This window comes from Gavialis gangeticus, unplaced genomic scaffold, assembly GCF_001723915.1.
Source record: "Gavialis gangeticus isolate Ggan-Ray unplaced genomic scaffold, GavGan_comp1, whole genome shotgun sequence".
In the NCBI taxonomy this organism is placed as follows: Eukaryota; Metazoa; Chordata; order Crocodylia; family Gavialidae; genus Gavialis; species Gavialis gangeticus.
In genome coordinates, this window is record NW_017728992.1 from 41,389,781 (window position 1) to 41,416,133 (window position 26,353).

Below are 26,353 nucleotides of genomic sequence, written 5' to 3' on the forward strand. Positions count from 1 at the left end.
ATGTCAGGTATAACACTGATTATTGCATATCTCCATTCTATGATCACTTTATCAAAACACCTCGGACAACTCCTCACAGCACGCTAGTTCAATTTCTCCCATTTGCATTTCATTATAATGATCTTTCAGGTGATCACAACAGTACTACTGGTAACTGATGGTGCACAGACCATAATCTTAATATTACATAACAAATTGTATGTTTGGCTCAAATTTGAGGAATACATGAACAGATTCTAAACGTAAAGGTCTTTCATGTGACTCTTGCAATTATACTGAGATGCTGATTGGCTTGATTAATTTGAGTCAAATAGGGTTATAATTATTTGTATTTCTGATGTATCTTTCTTTTTTTTTTTTTTAATAAAAAAAGCTTTAAAAAATCCTGATAAATGAATTTTGATAAAATAGAGACTCCTGAAACTAGGGTGTATACCTTAAAGGCACTTGTGTGACATAAAATTGTTATTTCTTGGAAGTGACTGAATAGCAGTAAAAAGGTATGCACTGTATCTGCCAAATAATTGTGAACCATTTCAAACCATCCAAGAACTTCATAGATTTTCTTCTTCTCTTCCCTTATGTAAGTGCTTCATTTTGGAACATGCTAAGTCTAGCATTATTGTTATGTGAGACAGAGTGATTTAAAATTATTACAGTGCTGCTACGTTTTAAAAATTTCAATCTTTTAAACTACAGTGCTTTTAAGAATTAAAGTAAACCAATAATTTAAAATCATTCGGCATTAAGTCTGCCCACAGAGTTGATTTACATTCAGTGAGTTTTTAGCATTCTTCATTCTAATTGGGCAAAAAGCATATCTGAAAACAACAATAGCAATCTTTCATTTTAAAGGTTACACAGTTTAGTCTACTTCTGACCACTTAAAGAAATGGAAACAACCAACTTTCATTTCAAAATTGACCAGTTTAGATTTTATCATCTTAGATGTACAAGAGAATATGAAAGGTGGCTTTATATTTTTTGCTCTTTGATGCTTTGCTGTCCTTCAACAAGTTTTAATGAGACAAGAATAGAAACTAGGAGCTAGAAAAGACCCTGAGAGATCATCTAGCCCCTTACAATGACATGAAGGCATTCAAGATTAATGGCAAAGATTTTACTAAACAATAAATTGGTTTCTAAGCATCCAAATTAGGAAATGCACACATTTGACTACTTTTTCTTTTGTATGGCTGACTTGGAGCAACAACTGTAAGTCCAGTTTAAGGTTAATTAACCAGCCTAATGCTCTTAAAGAAAGGGAATGCACTTCTGCAATGTCACCATCAAATTTGTATAGAGGACAGAGTGTTGTTGTGTGGTCCATAGTTTGATCAGGATTGCCACAGTCACATATTGCAGAATACCTTATACACCATTTGTCAAGGGACCACAGAGGCCATGCCCTGTTTGGATCTCATTTAGAGCCTTTAGATCATTTGACTGAACTTAAAACAGATAGGCAGAGCTGATGATCAAAATTAGAACAGAACTGTAAGCTGCCTTATCTACATGCTGCCAATTGTATAGGTAATCTGCTTCAGATTTGTAAAATAGTAAGGCAAAAGGAATGTTTTTTGCTAAAAAAGTGGGGTTTTTTACTTTTATTTTGATTTTAGATATTTATCTCCCACCACGTTTTCTGAGTTCACTACAATAGTGTTCCAAATGAAGCATAAAGTTCCTTAATTAATCCTTTGCTAGACCATATAACGACCCGGGATCCTGGTTTTCTCCAAGAAAAAATAAATCACAAATTCTCTGATTAAACCCCCCCAAATCCATGATCAAAAAAGGAAAGGCCACTATATTTATAGGTATCAGTTCAACGCAATATTTTGCTAATATATTTATAATTTTAAAGCAATCTGGAAGCCTACCAGTGACTTAATCACTATACTAAAATAAATTCTAAATACCTACATATTTTGGCATTCGATTTTGGGTTTTTCATCATGGAAGATTAGAGCTCCTACTGAGGCCACTCTGTACACCCCAGGGAATGCAGAAACATTAGAAATTATGCACAGAAAAAAACTCAGAATTATGCCAAATTATCTACTTTTATTTATTTATTTTTTTTTACAAATTAAACTAAATATAACACTACTTGAACCTTCTTTAGAAATATATACTGGTACTTTGTATTGTTGGGGGTGGATGTGGGGTACATGTGGGGGATTTGTGAAGGTGTTGGGGGTGTGATTGTGTGTGGGGTTTGTGGGGGCTTGTGAGTGTGGGTATGAGAGTATGTGGGGTTTGTGGGTGGGTGTGGGGTTTGTCAGGGATCACGAAGGGATGTGGGGTATGGGTGTGTGTGTGGGGCTTGTGGGTGGATATTAGGTTTATCTTGCACAGGCCCCATCACAGTGGTTCAGCAGTAGCAGGCCCTCAGGGTGCTCATGGCCACATCAGGCACAGCCCCTGGTGGCGTGCGCTTCTGGCTGACCCTCAGGGCCTGCATATGCTGGCACGAAGCCATCCCGGCCCGCTAGTGTGCGCCTTCAAACCAAACCAAGCTGGCTGTACCACCAGCACGTGCAGATCACAGTACTGCAGTCAGGAGCTGCACGCTATTGTCCGAACCATTGCACACAACTCCCAGTCCACATGCCACATCAGTCTGGGCTGGACCTTCATGTGGGCACCTGCACCGGGCCCACAGAGCCCCCCCCACAGCCCTGCTGGTGCCCCCATCCATGTACCATAGCCCCTCAGCCAGCCCCCAACCCCCCGCAAGGCCGGGGGGAAAATGGGCCTGAGCCAACCCTGGCTGACAGTCTCAGAGCCCTGCCCCTTCCCCCTCTCCCTCCCCCTTGGGACAGGGCTTAGGGTTTGCTGCCCACTTTGCCAGAAGTTCTTGCAGGCTGGAACTCTGCCAGCCTGCAGATCTCTTTGCAAAAGTGGAAAATCTATGGGTATCTCTGTTAAAATGAAAAATCTGCTGTTTTTCTCTGTTGAAAGGGAAAACCCACATTGCTTTTAATTTTTCCATGGGAAACCCCAGCTCTCTGACAAAAATGACATTACATACATTGCTAGGTCAACAGTAATTAAACTTGAAACTTCTGATCCTCAAATTAACTTCCCTGAAATAAAAATGAGGGGTTTTATTTTTCTGTGGTTTTTGGTAGTATAACCTATCATAGAACAGAAGGACTTGAAGGGACCTCTGAAAGTCATCTAGTCCAACCCCTTGCATCAGGCAGGATCATTGCTATCCAAACCATCCCAAAGCAAATCCTTGCCTAATCTATTGTTAAAACTACACATGGAACCCTGTTACATAACCACAAAGCATAGGCTCCTAACCTGCTACAAGTAAAGTAGGGGCACAACGGTGGCCAGTTGCTCTAAGGGTTGTTAAGATACACTTTAGAGATCCAAGCAAGAGGATGACTGCCCCCTTCCCTTCCAACCTCCACTACAGAGGAAGGTCAAAACCCTCAACGTTCATAACAAATTGAATGGGGGAAAAATACCTCCTAATTCTAAAAGTGGTGACTGGTCTGACTCTTTAGCCATGAACCTCCAGATTTTAGTCCCAGCAGGAGTACTGGCACACCCGTTAAAAATCCCAGCCTTGGCTGAGGCCAACACCCAATGCTTCAATACTTCTAAGGAAGGCAACTCCCAAAGAAACCCACTGAAAAAAACAAAACCCCCCTGATATGTAGCAACAGGAGGAGGCAGGAAAAATTCTTGCCAGCCCCATGCAGAAACCACAAAAGCTTGGAAGCATAGGAAATACCCATCCTATAGCACAGATTTTCAACCTCTTGAACATCTCCAATGACAGAGATTCCACAACTTCCCTATGCAGCCTATCCCACTGCCTCACTGTTCTTCCAGTAAGGAAGTTTTTCCTCATATTCAATCTAAACTTACTTTACTGCAACTTCAAGCCATTGGACTTCATCCTGCTCTCTGTAGCAAGAGAAAAAAAAAGGTGTTCTCCCTCACCTTTATGGCAGTCTTTCAGATATTTGAAGACTGCTATGAATAGTAGATCCTGCACTGTGTACAGGATTGGACCAGATGACTCTTGGAATCCCTTTCAAACAACATGCTTTGACCACTATTAATATAGACAATAATACACAAAACACGTTAATTTTTAAGAGGATTTTCTTTAGTTCCTTTGTCAGGATCTATGGAGTCTGCAATGCCACATGCTCTGGGATATCTCTCAAACGGTTTGTGGCTTGGACAAGATATGCATACTTATCAGTAAAAAGATATCCTCAAAATATTTTACCTTTTTCCTATCTGAAATATAGAATGATAGGATCACAGAAAAACAAAACTGGAAAGACTGCAGGAAACCATCTAGTACAGGGGTGGGCAAAATACTGCCCATGGACCAGATCCTGCTCACCAGGTGGTATCATCCAGCCCAGGTGAGCTACCTGAACTCCACACAGCCCATGGGGCCTCTGCTGCCACTGCTGCAGCTGCCAGGGAACCTGCTCAGTTTCCCCAGCCTCCAGCAGCCCCTCCTCATGTCCCTGCTGCAGCACTTGCTGTGGGCAGCAAGTAGGGAACCTGCAGCTGGGCAGAAGCATGGAGCCTGGGGCCCACGCCCAGCAGGGTGATGGGAGTACAGAGCTTGGGTGGGAAGGGTGTAGGTGTGGGTGTGTGGGGTTTGCAGCTATGAGGGAAGGTGAAGGGTGTGCCCCCCCAACCTCCCCCATGGTGCACAACACTCCACTGCTGAAGCAGCAGCAGCAGGCCCTCAGGGTGCTCATGACGTGTAGGTGCAGCCGCCCAGCGGCACACAGCTCCAGCTAGTTCCGGGACCTGCATGTGGCAGCAAAAAGTGGAGCCAGTCTGGCCTGCCTCTCATCATGCGGGGCTCATGTGAAGCTTCCAGGACTCACGTGCCACAGGGTAGAAGCCCACCGCGATGGAGCCGGCTGCCTCCCCCGCCATGTGCAGCCCCTAGGACTCCACCAGGAATTGGGAAGGTGGGCTCCCTGCCACTTCCAGCAGAGTCCAGGATGTTGCACATAGCAACAGGGAGTGGGGAAGGCAGCCAGCTTCATCTCACAGGGTTTCCCTCCAGTGGTGCGCAAATCCCAGCAGTCAACCCCATGTAATAGAGGCAGGCTGGCTTGACTACACCTTCTTGCCGCCACATGTAGCTCCCAGAACTGACTGGACCTGTGCGCTGCCAGATAGCTGCACCTACATGGGCCATGAACATCCTGAAGGCCCACTGCCAGCTGCTGGTGTGGGCTGCCCAGGCAGCAGGGGCTTTGTGCCATGGGGGAGGGGGTCCCTATACTCTCCCACCCTGCCCACACCCCTCCAACACATACACACGCCAACACCCCCCAATGTAGCCCTGCCCACCCCTCCCATACACACAATGACATGCCCTCACAAACTGCCCCCACACACCCCACACCCAACCATACACACATACCCACCCCACAAACAGACCCCACACACTCCCCCAACACACAATATACAAGAATAAGACTTTACTTTTGAGCTATTATGCAATCAGCTCTATATGCACTATACAAACACATACAAATCAGGACAAAAATATTTTTTTTAAATAAAATTAAAATATATTATAGCAGATGTTTGACTTTAAGTATATAGTTTGTTTGTTTCCCCCCCACCCCAGTTCCAAGATGGGGGTAAATCCTCAGCAGCGGATGCTATTTAATTGGGAGACAAGAAGCTGCCCATTTACAGAACTGACTTCATTAAGAATCCTGGGCCTCTTGTTACCTGGCAGACATCAGAACGAATGCCGGTTTTCCAGAATCCCTGGCTGCTCAGCTCCACAGTCACTTCTCGTCTCATTGTGTTTTTCTGCCTAATTTTTTGCAGTGCTTCCTAGAATGAGAGAGAATGGGGTCACCATGAAAAACCTTGTACACCAGAAGCCAGCAACCTACAGCCCACAGACCCATTGCCTGAGGATAAAAGAGCTTTGGTGGCATTTGGGTGCAGGGGGAGCCAGATGTAGGTACTCTCCCCATGCTGCCTGGGAAATAAGTGGCAGTGGTGCCCACTTGCCTGCCTCTGACCTGGGGAGGTTTCCCACCTGGAAAAATGCTGCCTATCCCTAAGCTACACTAAAGCAATATTAAGTCGTGTATGAACATAAAATCCCAGATCCCCCACTTCCCTTCCCTCTTCCCCCTCCTGCAACTGTCTATTTTTGGGCAGCATCCTTTCAGTCTAGGCACCAAATTCCTATAACTGAAGCCAGCCAAAACATCTTGGTAATGATATAATAATATATAATGATGTAACCTGGATATAAACAGTGAGGAGGGACATGAGAATGGTTCAGTCCTCTGATCCTGGTGGATGAATAGTGAGAACAAAACTGATTAAACAGAGTTTTTTGTCATAGGTGACATAGACCTTTCCTCTTTATCCACTAAGGGAAATGTAAGTACAAGAGAAAGTAATTTCCTCTTGGGGTTCTTTATATGTGACACCTCAAACCTAGCCTTGCATGTGGAACGAGTGATTCTTCATTCAAATCCTTCTTTCATGCATATTTCTACTTAGAAGGTTATAGCATAAACACTGATAAAAGACAGATTGTTATTATATGACCCCAGCCAAACTGATGATTCTGGTTCAGTCATGCAAACGTCCCTGACATAGGACAGAGGTCAGAATCTATTGACTCTTCTGCTTACTATTATGAAACATACCATCTTGTTCCAAAATCTGCACCTGCCTTGGCCACAAGGAGTTTTGTGTCCTGCTGCTTATATATACCTGTAAGACACATAGGGGCCTGTGGAACCTTGAGTGTATGTGCCTTTTATTTTGTGTATAAAGCTAAAGAACTTTAAATACATATATCATCAATATGCTAGGTTCTCTGAGTCCGAATTTAGGTCCTAATACTGCAAACAGTCCTGTGAGTATGACAATACCTAATTCAGAATCAGGAACTGCACCATGCTATGTTTCTCCTCTCTCCTTCTATGTTGCACCATAAGGCTTTTGCTGGGAACTTCTCCCACCTCTCCTTCCCAACCTCTACTATTCAACTAAACCCCCCCACTAAAACTCTTCAGCACAGGGATAGCCTCTTTGCTGTTCATTTCCTCAACTTCTAGCAGAATGGACTCCTGATTGACAACTGATGCATGTAGGAATAGCCCCAATATATATAACAACTTCACATCATATAATCACTGTGAAATGAATGATTGCTGTCATAAAGGAGAAAGAGAGCCAACAACATAACTCCTTTAATATCCGATCTACATGTCAATGGACCTTGGATGAGGCTATCACTTATGCACTTTTTGGGTAGGCTTTATTATGTCTTTCAGCCTTGCAGTTGCACCAGCCATTTGTATCATCAGAGATCAGTTATGAACAATCACTTTAAAAGATTCACACACCAGTTGGATGTGGCCCCACACCACCCAATATGCTATAGATGTAGCCTTCACTATTACAAAATTTGGGCATCCTAGCATAAAATTTCTGCCATTTCAATACATCTCCCTTATGACAGACAATTACTTTAGAAACCCATCATCCTAGATGATACAATCTAGAAACAAAGGTCTACACACTACAGTAAGTGATAAATGTCAAAAGGAGCACTTCATTTTTGACAGCAAAATATAATCGTCTCCACACCCTATCTACTAAAATTTTAAGAATAACTCATCCATTATTCTCTAATGAGACATTTTTAATAAAAAGTTCTAGCCTTCCATTTGTTCTCTGCTGCAGTGACGAAAACTGCAGTAAAGACAAAATCATCTACTTCAGTGGCAAAAGCTTTTTTCCTTAGAATTATGGCACAGATAACTTAACATAGTGATTCTTCACATTTAAAAGAAAAGAAGCTGAAGGGTTTTGAGTTATTATATATACTAGTATAAATACAATGTTAATTAAGCCCCATGTTCATACAACAGCATGCTATTCTTTGCAGTAGTAATGAAATCTAATGCACTGTCAAATATATTGAAGGCCATCTAGTGCAGGATCAGCTACAAAATAAGAAAACAGCAAATAAACTAACTAAAAAGAAGAAAGAAAAGCTGATTTATCAAATTTCATTCCACACTAAAAAAAGTTTTATCCTCCTTCATATACTTTACATCAGTTCTCTGATTCAGAATTACTGTCACACACATAAAGAAACAACATTAATGCTTCAGTCCAAGATTTTTTAAAAGACAAGGAGTTCCAAAGTGGAAGTCTTAATTCACATTCAGGTTGGTTGATTTTCCAAATTACTAAGCATTCATATCTGCCATGCAAATAAATACCAGCGGCCAAGTACTCAATACTTTGAGGAACAAATCACCAGTATTTTTTACCTTCAGGTATATTGGGGAGTGCTTTGTTGTGGGGGAAAATAAAAAATAACTAATATTTGTGATTTAATTATTACGTTTTTAAATATCAGTCCACCTTCTCAAGATTCACTCACTCAGAAAGAGGTTAAAGAATTTCATTAAGACTTTTCAACCAAATACAGCTTTGGACTCAGATTCATCCCAGAAGGGAAATTTTTAAAATTATGAGTAATTGAAAAGAACAGCCTGGAATGGAAAGCTCTTCTCAACATTAATTACTGAAATCATTAATGACAAACGCTATAAAAAGGTCAGCCCCTCATGGTAGTTTCTGTAATTGGGTAAAGAACTTGCAGTTGGTAGGGAGGAAAAAGCCACTCCATTAGAAGTCAAGATTAACTGTAATATCAAAGCAACACAGCGAGGAGAAAAATCACGTATGAGGATAACAACAGATATTACTTTGCTTATTTCCATAGGAATGCAGCAACATGTAATATTAGTCAGAAAGGGACAATGCCAGACTCACAGGTTAAGTTGCAACTCACCTCTCTCTGTGACAATTTCTGTTTATCAGCCTGTTTGACTTTGGGACTATTAGCAAGCAAATGGCGCAGCTTCACATAACTCTTCCATAGTTTTTGGTACCTGAAGTGCAATGAAAAAAGAAATTAAAAAGCACTGCCAACTGCAGAAAATAATTAATGAAAACCAGAGATACATAAGTGTACCACTGCTTGATCTAGTGACCACATTAGCTGCCATTAACATGACAAAATATGTTATCAATACTTTCTCTGCACAATAAATATGCCTCAAAGAGCTAACATAAGAAACGAGTATAATTACCTATGTTGTACAGGAACTGCACTGAAACGGAAGTTCAGAGAGGTGAAGTGCCTTACCCAAGGTCACCCAAGAGGCCAGTGGCAGAACTGGGAGGATAACTCTGATCCCAACCCAGTGCCTTACCCTCTAAATGCTCCATTCAAGTGGCTGCTTTTATGGAAAGAATAAGCCTACTTACTGAAAGGAAATGCTTCAGTCAGAACAGGGAGTTAGACTGCATAAATTAATGTACAATGTTAAAAAAAATATATAGTAGAAAAAAGATGATTCAGGGGATTTCAAAAACCACTTAAAGCAACCACCTTTTAAAATAAAGGAAGCAAATGGAGGTAAGCAGGTTACCACACTGGTGATCTATTTTTTTAATGTTTCAAATGTACAAATAGCATCAGTTTAGAATTGTCCTCATGTGGTGGTTATTGATAGTCTCTCACATGAAGTGCCAGCTGTTCTGCTAGTTCATAATACTCAACAGCCCTGCTCTCCTTCCCCACAGTTTTTTTCTTACTGGAGTCTGCTCATTGCAATTCCTGTCCATCATTCCTAAACATGCTCCCATAATCTTCTGAGATTACTGTGTCTGCCTAGTCTATATACAAATGGAAACATTGACTGTTCCTCTGCCATTTTCTCAGCACTTAAGTGAGCATGAGGATAGTTTTCAAAACAACTTATACATTTATTATCTTTGCAGTCCCACCTTCTTGACTGTGGTTCTCAAGCGTTTTCACATCAAGGCACTCTCTCTCAACTTTTCTGAGTTGGGTTGAGAGCTACCATTTTTTAAAAAAAAAATTGGGTTGAGAGCTACCATTTCACTGCTTCTGCCTATTGCAGTGCTTCTCAATCAGGGTGCTGCTCTGTGCTCCTGCCTGAATTAAGGTTTTCTAATGAACCTAAGGCAAGCAGGAGTTTTATGCCCTGTGTGAAACTCTCTGTGCCAGTGGGTGGGTAGGGAGAAGGAGAGCTATCTCATGTGCCCTGGGTGCAGCTGTACCCAGTTCCTCCAGCTAAGCAATGCAAGTGGCTGCTCAAGCCCAGACTGATTCTCTGGCTCAGCAGTCGTGAAGCTGAGCCTGACTCCATGGACAGGCTTTGTGACAGGCTGGTGAAACCCAGCCTGACCCTTCCAGCTGAGCAGTTCAAACAACTGCTCCACAGCCTGGCCTAGCTCCCATTAGGCAGTGCAAAGGGGTGCATCTGGAGTGCGCACTCTTCCTAAAGCCCTTCCTGATCCAACCATGCTTGTTCTCCCCGGATACAGAAGGGCACGGGACAGTCTCACATGGCCTGTGTGACCCTGTTGCCTAGAGGAACATGTGGAGTTGGACTTTAAAGGGCTATAGGAAGTAGGACTGTGTGAGGCTTCAGTCCTCGATTTGATTTGGCGGAGATTTGGCCCAATTTGGTGGCTGAATCTCTGAATCCAAATCAAATCAGAGGACCTTTTAATCTCTCCAAATCAATTCGGAAAGATTCGGAAAGATTCAGACAAAGACAGCTTTAAATGTTTTTTCTACATACCTCTAGTGCCAGGGGCTCGTGAGTGCTGTGATGCTGGGGTGCATGGAGCGTCCTACAGGAGCGTGTTGGGATCACCAGCATGCTAAGCAGCAGATCTGGAAGTGGAACCGGAAGTAGATCCAGTCCAATTCTGGGTCCGCCAGGGAGCGTGTGGGGGGCTCCCCAGCCCCCCCTCCTGCCCCAGCTCAGTGACTGGTGCCTCCTGGGTCTGGGAGTCGCCAAGCCAGGGAGACGCACAGCGGCCTCCCCAGTATGCTCCCCAGCAGACTTGGAAGTGGACCAGAAGTACTTCTGGGCCACTTCTGGGTTCACTGCTGAACACATGGAGGGCCCCAAGCACTGTGGGATACTCCATCCACCCCAGAATCGCAGCAATCACAAGCCGTGCTGGTACCTCAAGGTATGTAGAAAAAACATTTAAAGCTGTGTCTATGTCCGAATCGCTGATTCTCCGAATCAGCATCAAATATTCAGATACGGATTCGGGTGAATCAAATGAGGAACCGTGATCCGAATCAACAAATCAAATCACTGGCCCGGATTCAGGCTCAATCCGAATCAAATAGGGCCCACTTCACACACCCCTAGTAGGAAGACCGTGGCCTCCAGCCTCAGATGCTTCCTGATCTCCCTCCACAGGAGGCGCACAGTTCAGCTTGTCTGTGGCAGCACCCACATCATGGCACCCCCAGAAGGGACTGCTGGCACCCTAGGGTACTGTGGTACCGCAGTTGAGAACCACCAAGCTAAACAAACAAATCAACTACCCAAGCAACAACCAAATGAGCTCCAAGAAGAACTTTCCTTCCAAAAATAGAGAGTCAAAGACTCCAGAAAGTCCAAAAGAAACATTGTTCTTGGTGCTGATTTGTGTGAAAAGTGCTCAGATATTTATGCCTGAAGGATAGGAATAAAAAGAATAAAACTATACAAAAAACTAGAACAGGAAAAAAAAAAACACACAAAAGGCAGAACTGAATGCCCTTGGAATAGACATTTCTTACCAAAATAATAGGTCTGAGATGCTAGAAAGCCAACTCAGAAAAGTCTTACATTAAAATTATTCCATTAGCTGTAATGGACGATGTGTGTCTAAAATCCCTTGACAGCTTTAAAGAAATCTTAACAAAAAATTTTAGATAAAGTTAAAGATAAAATGACAATGTAGGAAGAATTATAGAGCTGTGCTCTTCTAATGGCTCCCATAAAAGAAAACCAAAGAGCTTACAAATATTAGGGAATTTAGTTTCGAAACAAAGGTCGTGAAGAACAATTATTCTCATTTTACTACTACAGAAACAAAGACACCACAAGCTTAAAGTGATCTCCATGGTTAACAAGGAAGTATGTGTCACAGCTAGACAAAGAATGCAAATGTACTGGTTTGCACAACTGACTTAACCACAACCCAAATGCACAGTTTAATTTCAGGTCCAAGTGTCTTCCTTGCTCTCAAACTGTTAAAGTTTTTTAAAATGAACCAATAATATAAATAAGAGATTTAGTGAAAATGATATTTGTTAAACAATAGTACTTTTCTTTTTGAGAAAAAGACCCCTATGCAAATTCAGCTTAAGATTTATACTAAAGTATATTATTTTAATATTGTATAAATTGTACATGTTTGATTTAAATCTAAGATTTATAAAGAAAATTCAGAATAAAGCTGCATTTTTTTGAAAGAGGAGACCTATTTTCTAGCTCAGTGGTGTTCAATCTTTTGGCCCTGTGGGCCAAATGAGTGGCACAGAGTCAGTCCCACTTCTGAGTCATGACTGGGTCCAGTGTTCCCAACACTGCCCTCTTCTGCCCCCCACGCACCAGAATTAGGTCCTGGGGATCTGACACCATGCCGTCCCAGCCCCCCATGCTGGGATTGGGACCTGGGGCCCAGTGTTGCCTTCATCCAGCCTTGTGTTCTGGGATTGGGCATCCCATCCAGCATCCAGGACCCAGGGTTTCTCATAGGTCCAGAAATTAGGCATCAGGAGAATGGTGGCACCACTCCCCCACCACCAAATTTCCAGACCCATGAAGATCTCCATGGGCTAGATGATATGGAGCTGCAAGACATATCAAGCCCACAGGCTGGCGGTTAAGCACCCCTACCCTAGTTGCCAAAAACACCCCAGGTCTTACCCCTTCTCCTACTGTAGTTAATTTTAGGCTTCCCATCAACTTCAAAAGGCACAAATGCACACACTTATTTAACAGACAAATATTACCATTTCTAACATATACTTTGAAAGAAAAAGATCTTACTGAGGGTCTCCAGCATAACTGAGTTGAGCAGGTCGTATCCCAAAGTGGACAATAATAGGAAAAGTAATCACGTCTGGATTGAACTGCTCACGGTCCAACTGATCAATGCGAACAGAGCTGGGTTTCTAGGAAGAAAAAAAAAGAAGAGTTTTTTCTAATTAGCAAGCAGATCTTTTGATACCTTATGGGATATAATCTACGCCCTCCAGGAACCAAGATGAATGCCATCATCGTTGTATGAAACAAGACTTTCAACACTGAATAGATAATATATTTGATTAGGTGTGTGTAAAAGAATCCTAATACATGATTGCTGGGTAACCGCTGTCTGTGTCTGACAAAAGGCCTAACAAGGGTGCAGAGCCAGTCCAGGCCCAGAAGGGTATAAAAGGAGACTCTGCAAGTGACCAGGCAGCAGGCAAACAGGGGCACCCAACAGGGCAGTTTGCAAGCAGTTTACTGGGAGCAAGAGAAGGAAGCGGACGAGGAAGAGATGCCAGGCACCAGATCCCACTCGGGGAAGGTAAGCGAGCCACGGCTACCTGTGTTCGACTTACTGAGTGTTTATTTGGTAGGCTGTGTGTTGGGGCTTGTGCTCTGAGAGCAGCTGGGAGTGCTGCTAACTGAATGATTGTGGGGGTGATTGTGTCTCTGTCAAAAGCCCTAACAAGGGGGAGGAGCCAGTCCAGGCCCAAGAGTGTATACAAGGAGACTCCCCAAGTGACCAGGGAGCAAACAGGGTAGTTTGCAAGCAGAATGCAAGTCAGTTTGCATCCCCTTCTTTGCAGGGGAGCTTTTAAGGTAAGTTCTTTCTTTAATTAAGAGTAATTAACCTACATATATTTAATATAAGCAGTGAAAACTCAGCAGTTAAACCAATACTTAAGCCCCTAATGTAACTAGAGTTCAGAGTGAGGAGTTCACTAGGGAGTTTGCCTGGAAACTCTTTTACCTTTTTCACTGTAAACTTGGTGAGAGGAAGCAGGTTAGCAGGGAAAAGGGAACCTTTACGGACCAAAGAGCAGCAAACAGGACAGTTAACAGGGGAGTTTGCTAGGAAAGGGCTGCTTGGAAGAAGGGCCAGGAAGAGAGAGGCAGAGGATTAGACCCAGGGAAATGGCCAGAGGATGTCACGATGCCGGGGCCACCGCCACTGCCAGCTCTTCCTCTGCTGGCACCTGTGAGGTGTTTGTCCAAGGACTGCTCACTGTCAAGGTTTCCACCTAGGTCCTGCAGCAGGTTCCTTCCAAAGACAGCTAGGTGGGAGTGGTGCCCCTAAAGGAGCAGGCAAGAGAGCTACAGGAGGAGGCAGCAAAGCTCTGAAGCATCCTCTTCCATGAGTACTTCATCAAATCGATGCTGGAGGAGGACTATGAAGGAAGGACTGCCAGAGGCAGCACTAAAGAAGAGAAAGGACATGGACTCACAGGAGAGTGGAAGCTGGAAGCTTGTGACCTTTGGCAGCAAGCAGAAGTCGTCATCTCTACCTGCAGCAGTTTGCCTGGAAAACAGATATAGAGCCCTAACAACAGAGGGGAAGGAGAATGTTCTGATGGTGGAAGAGGCCAGGCCAGGCATCCCCAAGGGTGGGACGATTAAGACCACTGCCACCAAGAGGAAGTGATGAGTGGTGGTGGTTGGAGACTCCCTTCTGCAGGATGAAGGCATCCATATGTCGACCTGACCTGCTGTCTCAGGAGGGCTGCTGCTTGCCCAGATCCAAGATGCAACAGAATGATTACTGAGACTCATCCAGCCCTCTGCTGTTCACCCAGGGGAGCACCAATGATACAGCCAGGGGTGACCCTCAGCAGATCAAAAGTAAGTACAGGGCTCTTGGTGCAAGGGTGAAGGGGACAGGGGCTCAGGTGGTGTTCTCCTGGATCCTTTCAGTCAAGGGGAAGGTCCCAGGCAGGAGTGAATGCATCGTGCAGATCAATGCATGGCTGCAGAGATGGTGTTGCCAGAACGGCTTTGGATTCTTCAACCACGGGATGTTGTTCCAAAAAGAAAGACTATTAGAAAGAGATGGGATCCACATAATGAGGAGAAGGAAAAGCATCTTCACAAACAGGCTTGCTAAGTAAGGAGAGCTTTAAACTAGGTTCGCTGGGTACTGAGACCAAACCATTGATATAACAGGGGAAGTGGTGACCTGGAAGAAGCACAAGCAGGACAGAGAAACAGGAGAGGCCTTCTCATTTGTCCTGAGGAAGTAGGGCCATCAGCTAGTTACCTCGGGTGTCTGTACACAAATGCATGTAGCCTGGGAAACAAGATCAGGGAATGTGTGGATCCCTAACTAAATGGGGGAGGCAACCTAGTGACACATGATGCAGAAAAGGCTAAAGTACTCAACACATTTGTTTACCTGTCTTCACAGGCAAGGTCAGTTCCCAAACTACTGCACCTGGCAATTCAGTTTGGAGGAGGAAATGAGCAGTCAACTGTGTCAAAAGAATAGGTTAGGGACTATTTAGTAAAGCTAGAGTCTATGGGACCCGATGCAATGCACCCAAAGGTGCTGAGAGAGCTGGCCAATGTGACTGCAGAGCTGCTGGCCATCATCTTTGAAAACTCATGATGGTCAGGACAGGTCCTGGAGAATTGAAAAGGGGCAAGTATAGTGCCCAACTTTAAGAAACAGGATCTAGGGAACTACAGACCAATCAGTGTAACCTCAGTCCCTGGGGAAAACATAAAAAAACCATAGAGCAGGTCCTCAAGGAATCCACTTCTAATCACTTGGAGAAGAAGGTGATCAACATGGATTAACCATGGGAAGATGATTGCCTTCTATGCTGTGATGACTGGCTCTGTGGATGCGGGGAGACCAGTGGATGTGATATACCCTGACTTTATTAAGGCTTTTGATACAGCCTCGCACAACGTTCTTGCAAGCAAGCTAAGGAAGTACAGGTTGAATGGACTGCAAGGTGGACAGAAAACTGGCTGGATCATCAGGCTCAAAGGGTAATAAAATCAATGGCTCAGTATCTAGCTGGTATCAAATGGCGTGTCCCAGGAGTTGGTTTTCGGGCCACTTTTGTTCAATATTTTCATCAACAACCTGGAAGATGGGATGGATTGCACTGTCAGCAAGTTTACAGATAACACCAAGTTGGGGGCAGTAGTACAAAGGCTGGAGTGTAGGGATAGGGTTCAAAGTGACCTAGACCAATTGGAGGATTGGACCAAAAGAAATCTCATAAGGTACAATAAGGACAAGTGCCTAGTTCTATACTTAGGACAGAACAATCCCATATACCACTACAGTCAGGGGACTGACTGGCTAAGCAGCAGCTCTGCAGAAAAGGACCTGGGGGTTACAGTGGACGATAAGATGGATATGAGTCATTTGTATTTCCTTGTTGCCAAAAAGGCTAACAGCATACTGGGTGCACCTACATGAGACATTACATCACCATAGCAATGAGCTGTGTCGCCATAGCTCATTGCTACAGCAACATAGCATCATGGTTTGTGCCCACTGATGCTACTGTTCAGTAGCAACAAGCTACTGCACAGTATCTCACAGTAGCGTGGGGAAAAAACCTGTGGCGCTGGAACTGCACAGTAATGGCAGTTACTGCACAGTCATTTAGTACTTCCTTAAGCAAGTACTAAATGACTGTGCAGTAACAACTGTGCAGTCCAGGTACATGTGTAGATGCACCCACTGTGCTGAATTGGTAGGAGCATTACCAGCAGATCAAGGGAAGTAATTCTTCCACTCTATTCTGTACTGGTGAGGCCACAGCCAGAGTACTGTGCCCAGTTTTGGGCCCCCCACTACAGAAAGGACATGCACAAGTCAGAGAGGGTCCAGTGGAGAGCAACAAAAATGATGAGAGTTCTGAGGCATATGACTTATGAGAGGCTGAGAACTGGATTTATTTAGTCTGCAGAAGAGAAGACTGAGGAGGGATTTAATAGCAGCCTTAAACTGCCTGAAGAGGGGTTTCAAAGAGGATGGAACTGGACTGTTCTCAGTGGTGACAGATGACAAAACAAGGAGCAATGGTCTCAAGTTGCAGCAAGGGAGGTTTAAGTTTGATATTAAGAAAAACTCTCACTAGGAGGGTGATGTAGCACTGGAACAGGTTACCTAGAGAGCTGGTGAAACCTCCATCCTTGGAGTTTTTTTAAGGCCCAGCTTGACAAAGCCCTCACTGGAATGATCTAGTTGGGGATGGCCCTCCTTTGTGCAAGGAGCTGGACTAGATGTCCTCCTGCAGTCCCTTCCAACCCTCGTTTTCTATGATTCTAGGAAGGATTTCACTGTCAGGATGGCCAGAGACAAAGGGGTCTATTGGAAAGGCAGAGAAGGGTCACCTCTCTGGGTGCCTTATTTTTAAATTAGTGCAAGCAGCCAGGAAAGTTCAGGCTGGGGCTCTACTGCAGATTGGAGGTGTCCATATGCACAGCACATGTTTTATGGACATGAAGCATTTTCTTCAGTGTCAGACAAAAATGGCCCTTTCTGTAAGGTGTTCTTTTTTGCAAAAATCTTGTCGGTCTAATAAAAGATATCATCTCTACTGTGAGTCCTGATTGACCGTTTCTAAGAATTCCACACAACTCACCTAGACCAAACAGGAAGTTAGTGGCAGAACCATAATAGTAATACGGCAACTTCTGGCTCCTATGTCTATGTATGGCTCACTAAATCATACTACATTTCTAATTTTAGCTGTAGTCTTGATTTCTAATGTAAGCAAAATCATTATTAGACGCAGTCAATCACACAGATTAGCAGCATAAAAGCTGTAGTACCACTCTTCGAAAATGCTGCTAAGCTGACACGTACAATGAGAAATACAGTCTTATATAATGAAGAATACTTTGTCCTTTTCACACTTCAAAACAGGCATTCTTCTTATAGCTTAAAAAGGACACTGTAAAAGGATGTGACTTTCACTTCACCTCTAAAACTGCAGAAAATGAGTAATTACACATCACTGAAGAAGACGTGCTGTTTAAAGTGCTCTCATTCACGTTAGTAGCATATGCAAAACCTTAGCTTAAGGTGAACAGTTGGGTCTTTGCATAAATATTTTTGCCATTATCTTGCAAGCTGTTTTGTTATGTGCCTACATCATTTTCCATCCTGCAATTAGCTGCTTGGATGAAGTTAAAGCTATCAGGTTCTCAGTAGTTTCTGAAAAAGGACATCAAGTATAGTGACCTCTTTATTAAAGCTGTCAATTTAGCATAGAAGACTTGCAGCATCTTTCATGAAGTTGCAAGAACAGCATGGATATTATAATTGCCTTAACAAGAAACCCCCCCAGTGTATTTATAATCAAGACCTTTCACCCCTAAATAAGCATTTTCCAAAAAATAAACAAACCTATAAATAGGAATCATTTGACTCACTTGCAAACTGCAGTCACCTCTAAAATATTCATAGTGCTCTTCAGAGAACAGAACTACAACTTTAGTTTTGAAAAACTGGCATGAACGTTTGCCCATGAAAGGGAGAACTGTTCATCAGCAGCTGCTTATACATGATGATGGAAAATTAATTTTTACTTGTGCATCCAATAAAGTTTTAAAAATAACTTTATGCATTTTAAGCAGGTGCACAGAATTTTTTGCTCCAAAGGCTTTTTCTACCTAATAGACCAGACAAAGAAATGTACAACTGGGTATCTTATTGGAAGTTCAGGGAGGAAGTTGAGAACGCTGTTCACAAGGTCACCTGTTACCTTATTTGAGTCTTTATATGATGCATGGAGGCAACTCCAAGATGAGTTATTTTTACATCTCTCCTTTCTGATGTCTGCCTCCCCTGCTATTAGAAATTCAGATATTTCCAGAAATATCTTAAATATTCAGATAATCTTTTCATTCCCAACAGACTAGATGAACACCTAGGAAATTGGTAAAAATGGCAATATCATGGGTACCAAAGAAATAAAACATAAGTTGCAGGGGTAGAGAGGAGGGAGGGGTAATTATTACCCTTCCCAAATTATTAGATGCCTTCTAGGCAAATTGTTTAATCCTTCGTGCCTACAAGTTGAGGCACCTAAATAAAAAATTATCTGATTTTAGAGTACTGGCATCAGGATTGCATTGGCTCCGATTTTCAGAACCACCGTGTTCTAAACTAGAAGTCAATGGGAAATGAGTGACTTTGGCATCATTAAAAATAGGACCATGCTTCTTTAGGTGCCTAAACATCAATGTTATCCCTTAACTTAAGCTGTCAACTAATGCCAGACAAAACAACTGGGTCAACTCTGCTACAGGATCAATATTTTCTTCTTTCAATCCAGGTCTGAGAGAGATCCAACACTAGGTCTCTCATTTCTCAAAGCAGACTTCTGGTAAGAACACAGAAGAGCAAACTTAATACTTGTATTATTTCTAAAGGTAATAAAAGAAGAAGGAGAAAACATAATGTCCCTTTTCAGTCTCTATTTATACAGTATCTATCTGAGAAGGAAACAGGGCACACAAAATGTAGGTTTCTCCTTTCACATATACACCCTTTAACTCTTACAAAAAATGTTGAGAGATCTTTTAATGGTTTTAACATCTTGTATTAAAAGAGCTGAAATGACACAATAGCATTTGAAACATATGCTGGTCTTGGTTCAATTCCAGCTCACAAAAATGGTGCTATTTAGCTGTTTTCCATCCAAGAACTGACCGATATAGCTTCTGCTTATTTTAGAAATTTGTGATGGTATTGCAGAGAATACAGCTTTATAAAGATATTTATTTATACTGGCTGGAATAGCATCAACATTTTTATTTTTTTTAAAATAATTGTCTGTCTTTTAAAGATATGAACCTTTAAAGCTCTTCCAATACAAACTTTGAGTAAACTAACTTGAAAATTTTAATTTATTCATCATAATGCTGAGCTATTGTTGCTTCTTTATCCATCTGAACAAATTTGTGTGACTAGCAAAAGTGTTTTCTTTTTCTGCGTAGCTTGCTTACTACTTACATATTTTCCTATATAATAAAAAAAAATGGGAAAATCTGATTTGTTCTCAGGAGGAATCTTATTTCACAAATGATATTGTGAAAGGAACAAAATCAAATTTAGTATTTACTTTGTCATATAAAGTTGACCAAATTTAATGTAAGACATGTCATTTTCTAAAGCAGCTTCAGATTGTCTCCACAATAGAGTTGTTTCATCTCATAACAGGTGGTAGAAATACATAGAAGACACTTTCATGCTCTGCTTCTCACTTATTTTTACACGCAGTAGAGCATGCTGTAATCATTTTAAAAAGATCCGCAGACAAAGAAAAAATCATCACATTCTTCTTAAGTGAAAGAAAGCATATTAAGGATCTTTTCCCTTCATAGTATTATAGCATGATAACATTTCAAAGCGTAGCAAATAAATCATCTTTATATTTATATATAGCTATACATACACACATTCTTCCCATCAATTTTCCTTACAGAATTCTATGAGTTGATGGTTAAGTACTCCAAATGTAGGAAAAACCAAAGTTAATGCAATGCATGCAAATCCTGCTCCCTTGTGCATATGCTTTAATTACAAGATCACCTCCTATTTATAAAATGATGGACTGTACCAAACTACATTTTTTCTACAGGATTTCATACATGAAAGAGCAAATTTTTAGCTAATGGATGTCAGCCTAGCTCCGCTGAAGTCAATTTATACCGACTGAGAAGAGGGTTATATTAAATTTTCATAATATATTCTACTTCGATGTGGTAAAGTCCATATAAATTACTAGAGTCTTAACTGCCACACTGTGCTTCTCCCTCCTACTACAAAATCCTGTTTTCAATTGGTTATAACTTTGCCAGGTATTAAACATCTGAGCTGAACCTTCACATGCCAGGACTCTGCCATAAACTGAACTTTTTGGAAAACGTCAACAGCAGCAGTTCGCTTAAAATGTAATTAAGGAAAGGTACATCTTTTCGGCTGCCCAAGTTAAAAAAAAAATTAAAACCATTTTAGTAAGGAGACTTTGATATCTTCATTCTTTGAAAAAGGGACTTGAATTTCAGGATGCTACCTTATCAGTGATATGGCCGTATCAGTGATATGGCTTTTCCAAGAGCACAGAATGGACAGTTCTGTGGAAATGATACATTGCTGGTTAGGAAGCAAAGCAGGCTGCTGTCTGTAAGACACCTGGCTCATTTGCTGTGTGAGCTGGAAGGGAAGTACTAAGCGAAAAGGGGGAGATGCAGAAACAGAAAAGATGGTCTTGAGATTAAGGAATTTGGATGCCAGCCTAGAGTATTGGTGATATCTTTTATTAAAGCAGCCGAGTAGCTGGAAAACAGTTCTTGGTAAGCTTTTGGGTACAGTCACCCTTCTTCAGGCATTGGGAGTCTCTGCTGGTCTAAGACTGCAAGGAATAAGAGAAGCTAAAAGTGTGGTAGGATGTCAGTGAGAATCCTGATTTCCCCTGCTTTCTTCCCCCTCCCTCCCCTGCTTTACCTTTTCTTTTTACAATTTTACCCATTTCAATTTTCACTGACATTGTCTGACACATTGAGCTCCTCTCATTCCTGTTTTCCTGATCTCTAACTATTTCCTTTTTCACAGACTGCCTCTTTTCTACCTTGTATTCTATCACTAATGTCTCCCGTTAGCCTTTCCCCACCCCCTGCTTTTTCACTGTCCCCTCTCTGCTTTACCTTTTGATTTTCTAATTTCTAACTATTTACATTCTCACTGACATCCTGCCACACTTTCAGCTTCTCTCATTTCTTGGAGTCTCAGAACAGCAGACTCCCTTTGCCTGAAGAAGGGTTACTGAGTCCAAAAGCTTGTCAAGAACTTTTTTCCAGCTACCCAGTTGGTCTAATAAAAGATATCACATCTACTCAAAGAACCCTGCCAGCCTATGTCCTTAGACAAACACAGCTACAACCAAAAACCCAGCCTAAAGTACTGGATTTCTAATCTTTTTTTCCCCACCACTGAGATGTTGGCTGATGCTGGGCAAGCCAAGCAACCAGAGTTTTCAGATACCCAGTAACTCCATGCTCATTTTCTAGGTGCAGAATTCAGATATGTAGGGATGTATTTGCAGAGGGGCTGCTGTTGACTGGAGCAATCTTTCAATACAGACAGTGCCATAAAATATTGAATGCTCCAAAAATTCCAGGCCCAGGTGTTTCAAGTTATGCATGCAAAATTAGTGTATATTTTTGGTAACATATTTAATAGAAGTAATGGATACTTTTAATCTTTCTTCACTTCAACACCCAATGTATAAAATGGGGAAAACCTAGCTAATGTTACTGGGATGCCTGTTGACATTAGTCAGAACTCAGGTATTATAGTGAAAGCCTTCTAAAACCCAGACAGAAGGAAAGTAACAACTGCATATTTAGTGCAGTTTGGATGGCATAATTAAATAAGGCATGAGGAAGCTGTGGTAATGGCAGTACTTCCAACTATGACCTGCAGCTCATGGTGGTGGTAACTCCAGCTCTGATCTAGGGCATGAGGCTCCAGCCCCTATTATACACTCTGTGCCAAATCCAGAGCTGCTTCCATAGTTTGCCCCATGCAATGACACCAGCTTCATATTTTCATGCTCTGTATCAGCTCTAGCTGTAGCACACGTTATAGGCAGGGTCCAGGGGCCAGAGAGGTATGGCCATGGCAGTGCAGATGAGCAAAGTGGAAGGAAGGCAACTGAAGCTGTGTCAGCCATTGCTCTCCATCTTGTTGCAGACTGCTGTGTACACTGAGGTTCAAGGGCCCTGGATTCTGCAGCAGGCCACTTCCTTTAACCAGGCCGGTAGCCTGTGGGCCATGTTTGACGCCCCGAAATAAAGGATTGAACTACTTATTGATTGAGGAGAATTCAAATAAATATTGAATAACTACCAATTCTGTAAATGAGCCAGGCTCATGGTGAAATAAAAAAAAAAAGATTGTGATCAATTAATTAAAACCATCGTAAAACATATACGGGAGGGAAGAAAACTGAAGTCCCACTTACTTAAACCAGAGTCATTTCAACGTATATTTTGATAGTTCAGCTCCAAGCAAATATCCTAGCAATCAAGGCAACAAAATATGAACTTTTCCACAGTCTTGGATCAAGTCAGACTTCTGTACGTTTATTACATTCTGCCTCTAATTCTACTCAGTTCAGCATACTTTTAATGCAGTTGCTCCAACCGCTCTGAGACTGGAAGGGGCATGTTGCTTTACTGGCTTCCTTCTCCCTTTCTAATGTGACCTACACAGAACTTACTCAGACAAGATCAGGGTGCATACATGGCTTGTTTATAAATCAAAAATGTTCACAGTACCATGCCAGGGCTGGTAACTATCATCCCTTTGCATTCCTCTGCATACTTCTGCCATTCAAGTTCTTCCCACTGAAGCATGTTGGCAATCTCCTCTTCAGGGACCAAAGCTTTGTTGCAGCGTAACAAATAAAGTAGAATCTGATGCATTGACAGCACTTCTTTGCCTCCATCTTGACAACAGAAATTAAAAAGTGCATTAAAATATTCCAAAACATTCTTAAAGGAAAATAATACATCAAGAATAAAAGTACTAGAATGGGCAAAATAAAGTGTGAACTGCTCCAAGAACTGACTAGTAAGAAACATTTTATTCACGAACTGTACGCAGGCATAAATGCTTAAATTTGCTAAACTAGGAACAATAATATTAGTGATAGAAAGAATAATGGTTTAATCTCACTGAAAACCTAAAGTTCCCTATTTGGCCAAATGGCTTTAAAACCAGCATGTAGAACCATAAGTTATATGGTCCAAATCCATTTTCCATTTTATCATGTCTTTTACAACAATAGTTAAAAAGTCTTTAGACACTATGTGGCTTTCTTGAGGAACAGTGAAGAATTTTATTTGACATTTATGGATGTATTCAATAAGTTATTCCCACATTACAAGCTAATGTGTAGTGCTTATGTGTTACGTGTGCAGTAACAAAGACTAGAGAGTAGCCTGAACTTATGGTGTCACTGGATGAACCAAGTGCATGTGAAAACTGTTAATGATTTCTGAGGCATCAGGAAATGCACTTTACAAAAATGTTGTTTTGTGAGGAGATACAATAATAAAAGCACCTGACTTGGTTTGGGCAGCCAGTTATGGGCACAAAAACTAAAAATGTGAATGTTAATTCATGCTGGTCTGGAGAGGCATCACTCAGATGCCAACTCTCTATGTAGACTTCTGAGTGGAAGAAATGTTTGAGTAAAGGACACAATATTTGAGTCTTAATATACCTTAATTTCAGTGCAAAAGATGTCTTAATATTGGTGGAAGTCTTGAATATCTTCCTTAAACAACAAGAAGTTAATCTGAAAATATGGAGACATCTTCAGGTGAAAGGGTTCATCACTGCAGAAGCAGAAGCTTTTGATGCATTCCCCTTCAATAAATTGGAGATCTGATCCAGCCACTACCCTACCTCAATATTAGTTAGATTTCAAATCCTAAACAGGAAAATAGGAACTATTTGGGAAACAATATGGGAAACTTGCTACAGCACAAAGACCGTAACACCATGTCCAGACGAGCAGGGGTGTGTGGTTTGTGGTGCCACAAACCTCTCCATGATATCACAAACCGCACCCATGGAATGGTAAAATGTGCCCCACACTGCAAATTTATAGTGTGGGGGCAAAATTTGCTACCGAAATTTTCCAGTAGAAAAAAAAAAAAGCACTGGAAAAAAAAAAAACCTGCACAGCACACTACAATGATATGCACCAGAACAAATGGCTTGTTCCTCCAGTGAGAAACTCTGGCTGCTGGCTAGAGCATGCCCCAGGTGCTATTCCAGTTGCATCTCAGCTGCTCCAGCACACCAGGAGCTGGAAGGAGCAGGGCAAGGAAACTTTGCCACAGTAGGATAATTTGTCCCACAACAAAGTGCACATACAGCAGTGTTCCCTCTAAGGTGTAGCAACAGGTGAAGGTGCTGCTTCGGTCCGTGAGTGCACCACTGTGGGCTGTGAGCCCGTTGCTGCGATCTGTTCCCAAACTGGTCCCAGCTCCCCCTTTTGGCACATGCCAGAGGAATGCCTGCATTCAGGAGCATAAGACTAGAAGGGACCTGCTGGGAAATCCCAGGCAGGGCCCCTATACATGCTGGCAGAAAACTGTGCAAAGGGGTCCACAACATCCACTCCAGCCCCTTTCACACACTGTAGGTCCAGGGCAGCCCCTGCCCCAAAACTCTACTGTGGGCCACAGGATGGGAGTGGGGCATACAACAGGAGCACTGAGACCTTTGCCATGGCAGTGGCAGGGCAAGATGTTTTCAAAGAGACCTAGACAGCTGACCATGCCCCATGCTAGAGGCAGGCAAAACCCCCACAGTCCTTGCACCTGGGAGGTCTCTGGGGGCACTAGCACCACCTCTTGCAACCCGTCTCCCACCTCTGGCTGTAGCCAATATCCAGAGCTTAAAGCTGAGAGGGGCAAGCTCTTCCTTGCTCCTTCAGGTGATCAGCAGAAGTCCTGAAGCCTGGGGCTATGACCCACCAATCTCCTCTCACAAGGCAGGTTCTCCATGCCTCCAACCGCCCCGGAACGGGAAGGCATGTGGCGTCGGGGCTCAGGGCAAAGCTCGCCCAAAGGGGCTGGGGAACAGAGCAGTTCCCTGGACCTGGCGGAGCCCGCGTGGTGCCTGGCTCTGCCCCAGCCCCCGTTCCTGCCCCACTTCACCTCGGGGAGGAGCCACTGCCTGCCCCACGCTGCTCTCCTTCCCTGCAGGGATGCCAGCGCAGTGAGGAGTAAGGAGTGGAGCAGAGCAGAGGAGTGGAGCGAAGCGGCCCCCGTGCAGCCAAGCGGTAACTTACCACTGGTAAGTGTCCTGTGCCAGCCCTGGTGCCTCTGCCGCACTCCACGCCCAAAGTTTATAGGAAGCCACAGCCCAGCTCCTCTCTGGGCAGGTGTATGGCATTAAAAAGTTACTGTGCGGCAAGTTTTTTTTATTGTTCGCAGCTTAGAGGGAACCTTGACGTGCAGGTGCATGTGCTAAGGCACAAAGTAGTGGCACAAAGTTGTGCTGCTACTATTTGTGCCACTGCAAGCACACGCCCCTGCTCATCTGGATGTGGCCTAATAGTCTACCCTAATACTGTAATAGTCTAGAATGTGCCACTCAGTCCTTTCAGGATGCTACCCAATTCAGAGAGGTAAAACGAGACTCCACTTCTGTCTTCTGCCTGACTTCACACTAACCCAGCTAACTACCTCTCAGTATGCTGAAAAGCAAGTATAAAAATAAAATCTCATTGAATCACCATTTTGGGGCAAGGAAATTTAAACTGATTTCCACCTAAAATATATTGATTGATTCTCTTATACCAGTCTGGATTTGACCTGTGCACCGAAGACAAGACCAAGATCACAGAAGGTCAGCAACAGGACTTATTCTC

The 26,353-nt window shown here is 42.8% G+C and overlaps 1 protein-coding gene across 2 annotated transcripts in view; it reads right to left on the reverse strand.

Moving 5' to 3' along the window:
- The window catches only part of DROSHA (drosha ribonuclease III), a 122,692-nt gene that overhangs the window by 56,794 nt on the left and 39,545 nt on the right, over positions 1 to 26,353 (reverse strand). For both annotated transcript variants that reach the window (XM_019521541.1, XM_019521551.1), the window contains exons 13-16: positions 23,241 to 23,410; positions 12,948 to 13,072; positions 8,861 to 8,960; positions 5,749 to 5,856 (exon numbers count right to left, since the gene is read on the reverse strand). In XM_019521541.1, the coding sequence (XP_019377086.1) occupies positions 5,749 to 5,856; positions 8,861 to 8,960; positions 12,948 to 13,072; positions 23,241 to 23,410 (503 nt within the window). The remainder of the gene's footprint in view (positions 1 to 5,748; positions 5,857 to 8,860; positions 8,961 to 12,947; positions 13,073 to 23,240; positions 23,411 to 26,353) is intronic.